Consider the following 6,000-nt stretch of genomic DNA (forward strand, 5'->3'; position numbering starts at 1 on the left):
CTAATGGTGTAGGGTCCAGCCCTACGGGGCTTAGCAGGTATTCTCCCCGTTTGCAGAGACAAGAGATTGTAAGAAATAAAGACACAAGACAAAGAGATAAAGAGAAAACAGCTGGGCTCCGGGGACCACTACCACCAAGATGAGGAGACCGGTAGTGGCCCCGAATGGCTGGGCGTGCTGATATTTACTGTATACAAGACAAGGGGGCAGGGTAAGGAGGGTAAGTCATCCAAGTGATTGATAAGGTCAAGCAAGTCACATGATCATGGGACAGGGGGCCCTTCCCTTTTAGGTAGCCAAAGCAGAGAGAGAAGGCAGCATATGTCAGCGTTTTCTTCTATGCACTTATAAGAAAGATCAAAGACTTTCACTATTTCTTCTACCGCTATCTACTACGAACTTCAAAGAGGAACCAGGAGTACAGGAGGAACATGAAAGTGGACAACGAGCATGGCCATTGAAGCACAGCACCACAGGGAGGGGTTTAGGCCTCCGGTTGTCTGTGGGCGGGCCTGGATAATATCCAGCCTCCCACAGGAAGCTGGTGGAGCAGAGTGTTCCCTGACTCCTCCAAAGAAAGGAGACTCCCTTTTGCGGTCTGATAAGGAACGGGTGCCTTCCCTGGCACTGGCATTACTGCTTGACCAAGGAGCCCTCAAGCGGCCCTTATGCGGGCGTGACAGAGGGATCACCTCTTGCCTTCTAGGTCACTTCTCACAATGTTCCTTCAGCACCTGACCCTATTCTCGCCGGTTATTCCTAGGTTATGTTAGTAATGCAACAAAGAGTAATATTAAAAGCTAATGATTAATAATGTTTATACTAATGATTGATAATTGTCCATGATCATCTCTATATCTAATTTGTATTGTAACTTTTCTTTATTCTAACTATTTTCTTTATTACACTGCTACAGTTTGTGCCTTCAGTCTCTTGCCTTGGCACTTGGGTAATTCTTCGCCCACAAATGGAAGCATAAATCCTACCAAAGAGTGGAAGAAATAAGCAAACTAGAATGCTAACTGCTTTCTTTTACCCCAAGCCCTCTAAGGCGAGGCAGGGGTTTGTAAGGCACTGTGAGCGTGCACTAGGGCCAGTCAGAGGCAATTCCAACCACATGTTGGATATCAGAGCTATGGAGAATTATGGGGCATAAGATCAATTAATGGCAACTGTAGAAAGTAGGCCAGATGTGTTCTGATGAATAAGTTCCTCATAAGATACATATGAGGCACTTCAGACTCTCTGAGCCCACAAGGGGAGTATTTACTGCACTTAAATTATGATTTAAGAAGTGAATCTCTAGAGACCCACCAGTTCACATTTTCTATTGAGAGTTCTTTTGCAGGATAATCCAGCCTACTATCTCTCTGTCAATAAACGTTCATATTCAAACCCATAGTTTGCCTTTCAGGAGGACTTAAGAGTTTTATTTTATGTGTTTAGGTTGGCTTACCATCTCATAAGGAAGCCAAGAGCATGCTCCACAGAGTTAAAGTTGCTAAAGGGTCATTTATGACTCTCTGGTGTATTCAGTGACTGCCTAGGAAAAAAAGTAATAATTCAGAATATACTTTAAAAGGAGCATATGTAATTTTTTTCTGATTGACCTATAACATGTAAATAATGCCATTATAATATCATATTTTTATAATAAATTAAAATGAAATTCAAAACATAGATCAAAATGTATTACTTTTTGCTTTAAGGATATAGACTGGTTGAGTCTGAACATAAATATATAAGTACAAATGTATTCTTGTGTTAATCAGATAAAGTTTAAAATTATGATTCAAGTGCTTCCATTAGACTTCCCCTTTATATATGTGTGTATATATATATTTCTATCCCCATGGCACAATGCCTGCAACATTTATTAATATTTATTAACTCCAATCCCTTTGCTTCTTCCTTTTTTCTTAATATATGTAATTTGGTCAAATGCCATATCAGTTTTAAGGACAACACCCATAATTCTTTCTTATACATTGGCTACTTTACATGTTTGTTATGAAAGCATAGTGATTTAGAAATCTTCTAAAGGATGTACCTCTGAGATACAGTTATCCATTGCTAATGCTACTGGGCAAAGGGCTTTGTAGGAAAGCAGAGTAAAAACTCTGAGAAAACCCATCAGTATCATGTAATCAAAGTAACACTTATAAATAAACTAAGCTATCCATGAACTAATTTATAAATTAATTCAGAAAGTTATAACCGCATTTTAACTCCATCCTCGACTACCATTTCTGCCTGCCCCTGAGCCAATCTTGATACACTGCATTTCTCTCCTGGCATATCCTCCATGTGGCGCCCACCATATGATGAATCACACCCCACACTAATTACACCACATAATGTTTCTGTGTTGCAAGTTGATTTTTCACATTTGTCTATTAGCATCACAATTGTTAGTTCATTGCCAGCTTCTTAAGATATATCAAACAGTAAGGAAAAACTTCCGGCATTTAATCTTGAAGTAAAATCTTGGAGTATTTCCAGAGTATGTGAACTCTCCAAATAAAATTTTATGTCAAAAAATATGGCAAAACATTCAAGAATTATAACTTAAATGCTCAGATTCTCTAGCTAAATAAGACCATATTCCTCCTTTATTCTTTCAAAATCTAGTTACACAGGTGATTGCCATGTCATTCATCATACAATTTTCATAGCACCATTACTTTTTTTCCACCAGACAATACTTTGGTTATTCAATGACAACAAAGATAATGTCAAGCCCAATATCACTCATTTTGAGAAGATGAAAAATAACTTTCTCTCTGCAGACAAAATGTGAACTTTAATCTTTATATTCAGTGTTTAAGGCTACTTGGTGCATTGTATACACATTGAAGTTAGAACTAGTGCTTGCCACAATCCCATCAACTGATTTTGAAATGATCAATTAAATGTCTGTTTTAATATCTAATCATGAAACATGAAGCTGAATTTGGAGCCATTTAAGTTGTCACGTCCACTGTTTCCTTTTCTGTTCCAAAATCAATTACATCACAACTAATTGACATAATCTGTCATATTTCATTCAGTTACCAAGCTCATTCCACAGTACTAAATATATCTTCTATAGTGGTTGTGGCATTTTGTTTCAAATATATTCTGTTTTTTAATGTTTCAAATAGATTATTGTTCATGTATGTTGGACATGAGTTCTTTTTAAGACAGGCAGATTTACCATTTAAAAATCTCTTTTTCCAGCTCAAGAACTTCATGAAGAACTATGATGGGGTAGCTGCTGCTTCTTTCTCACGAGCTGTGGAAACTGTCGAAGCCAATGTGCGCTGGAAAATGCTTTACCAAGACGAACTTTTCCAATGGTTAGGAAAAGCTCTAAGACACTAATATATGTATCTTATAAACAATTCAACTCAGAAGTTTATGAGACGACTCGCTTTTTGTGGAATGAGGAAAATGTACTACATGGAAAATGGCCAGATTTTCAGTGTTAACGTGTGGGAGGAATTTTTTTTTTAGTTTTTATTTTTTGGTTTTGGGGGATATTTTTTATTTGTTTCATTCATTCTGTTCTGTTTCTCTACTGGGTGTTCCTCTCTAAAGAAACTCTTGCAAGTGAAACTAGCCATGATTGCTTCAGCTGTACATTCCTTGCTGTACAGGACCAAATATGATAGTGATGCATGTCGATGTTACAGTCAATTTGGAAAAACATATTCAGAATATCTGTGCATGGATATATGGTCCTGCCTGTGTTTCCAGCATGCTTATTTCAAACGTCCAGTGTTGTGTGTGAATATGTGTTACACCTAGGATGGGCATTATGCAAAAGCACAAAGATTATATATGACAATCTGTGTTGCAATGAAAGAAAAACTAAAAACAGAAATGATATTCTCAATTTTGGGCAATGTGAGAGGTAAAATAGCCCTTGACGTGATGAACATCACTTATTTCAGCACTTGGATTGTCTGGCAGTGATTACTGTGTTGCTAACTCATTTTCTTTGAGTTAAAGCTGTGTATACATTTTAAAAGGCATATAGATAGTGTATGCATATGTATATGTACATAGGGAAGCCCCATATGTATATAGTATGTTGTACACTGCACATGTACAAAGAATGTCTTCAGATCAAAGAAAATTTATCTCTTTTTATAAACTTAAGGACAGTTGCAAAAGGCTTCAAGGAATTTATCTCAACATTATTCTTTCTATGTCCTGACTAAATTTCTCAACTGTTATGAATTTTTCATCTACTTCTTGAACAGTGGTCTATTCTGCTACATGAAGATGAATACAAACAAAATTTTTGTATAAACTAACTACTATTCCAGTTCTCCTGTGTCAGTCTTGCCTATAGATTTTGCCATCGTTTTCTGTCAAAGTTCTTTTTGCATGAAACAATTATGCAAACTTAGAATTATTAGTGCTGAAAAAGAGTTTATTTTCCATCTTGTTTGTTTTCCTACCTTATGTTGAGTAGTCCAGAGAGTTAAAAAAATTCTCTGCATGTTGGTCTTTAAGTCTGTTTTGCTCTAATCCTCCATTAAGCAAGCATACCTCAAGTGGGTCTATTAGCATTTAATGACCTTTTATGCCAGTTGTGCCATCCCTTAAGATGAAAAGTTCCTTTTCTTGTGTTAATGTACAAGCTTTTCTTTTGGCACTGACAACTGTGTTCTACCTGGGAATTTTGAATAGCCATTTTCATGGCTGTGTGTTGTGTAACACAAATGTTTTTAAATGGTATTCTCACCCAGTAGGCCAGCTTTCCAAACATTGCTTAGATGCTGCAAAATTAGCATATTTTAAGTTTACCAGTATAAAATACCAATGCAACTACTCTACATAGCCAAATGTTTATAAATCACTTCTTATTTTCCTGAGGTTTTTCACTCCGCCAAATCTTACAAATCATTGAAAGAAATATATTCTAACAGTACTCACTGAATAGTGAAAATAATTAGACATTTTAGGAACCAGAGCCATAGAATTATTTTAAATTAGTAGAAAAGAGGAGCTATTTCCGAATCTATAGAATAAAGTACCACCTAAAATTGAATTTTATCATATAAGCAAGTAATACCTATTAGTCATACCTAAATTTTTCAGCATTTCATTCAATTAAAATACATGAATTTTAAATATAATATTTTACATGATGTGAATAGGCATGATAATACTTAGTATAAAATCTAAACTTTTTCCATATATCAGAAATGATAAAATCCAGTTACTACATATCACGTTTATAAAATCCTTAATTAACTGAGTAACTTCTAAAACATAACAATAATAAATATCACACTGTGATGGAGGTCCCAAATATGTGCTATATCACCACTGAATTCATGTAATAGATAAGAAAAAAATTAGAGGTGGATGTCTTGTTTTGTGTCATGAATTACTAAAATCTCTTAGTAGTTGTGGTATATTTTTGAGTAAAATTACCATTTCCAGATTTGAGTTTGAAGGGCTTTTATAGTTGTATTTTCCTCCCCACTGTTAATAATCATAATCCTTTTTCAGTATTTTAGTGGCCTTGAACAACTGGTTTATCTACAATCTCAAATCCTAAGTGTATAATTATGTGCAATGTTCAATACCTCATATAATACTTGCTCAACAGTATAGTGGTACCAATGGCATTAAGATGGTGTTTTTGTTCTACATATTTTTCAATAATTTATTCTTTCTAATGTTGAAATTATATCAGGCTTTACCAGTTTTTTTAGTTGTTTAAATAAGTAACATTTTCAAAAGAATAAAATAACCAATGATATCTCTTGGAATAATCTGTAAAATGTAGTTATAAAATTCTATTTTCTACTTAGAGTTTTTATCTTTTCTTTTTTGTCGGCTTTACAAATTATATGTATGCATGAAATAACTAACTGTTGAAAGTGTCCAACCTCCAGCCATAGCAATTTGCTGTGCCAATATATGTACAAAAAAGTAGTTTCAATTAGAAAGGACATTATTTATCACATTGAGCATTAAACATTTCCAGGTAACTTGTAA

At 35.0% G+C, this 6,000-nt stretch overlaps 1 protein-coding gene across 2 annotated transcripts in view; it reads left to right on the forward strand.

The window, feature by feature from the left end:
• Positions 1-5,761, forward strand: part of TRHDE (thyrotropin releasing hormone degrading enzyme) — a 388,884-nt gene extending 383,123 nt beyond the window's left edge. For both annotated transcript variants that reach the window (XM_054444303.2, XM_054444304.2), the window contains one exon: positions 3,220-5,761. In XM_054444303.2, the coding sequence (XP_054300278.1) occupies positions 3,220-3,363 (144 nt within the window). In that variant the 3' untranslated portion in view covers positions 3,364-5,761. The remainder of the gene's footprint in view (positions 1-3,219) is intronic.
• The last annotated feature ends 239 nt before the right edge of the window (positions 5,762-6,000 follow it).

Source organism: Pongo pygmaeus, chromosome 10 (assembly GCF_028885625.2).
Source record: "Pongo pygmaeus isolate AG05252 chromosome 10, NHGRI_mPonPyg2-v2.0_pri, whole genome shotgun sequence".
Classification (NCBI taxonomy): Eukaryota; Metazoa; Chordata; class Mammalia; order Primates; family Hominidae; genus Pongo; species Pongo pygmaeus.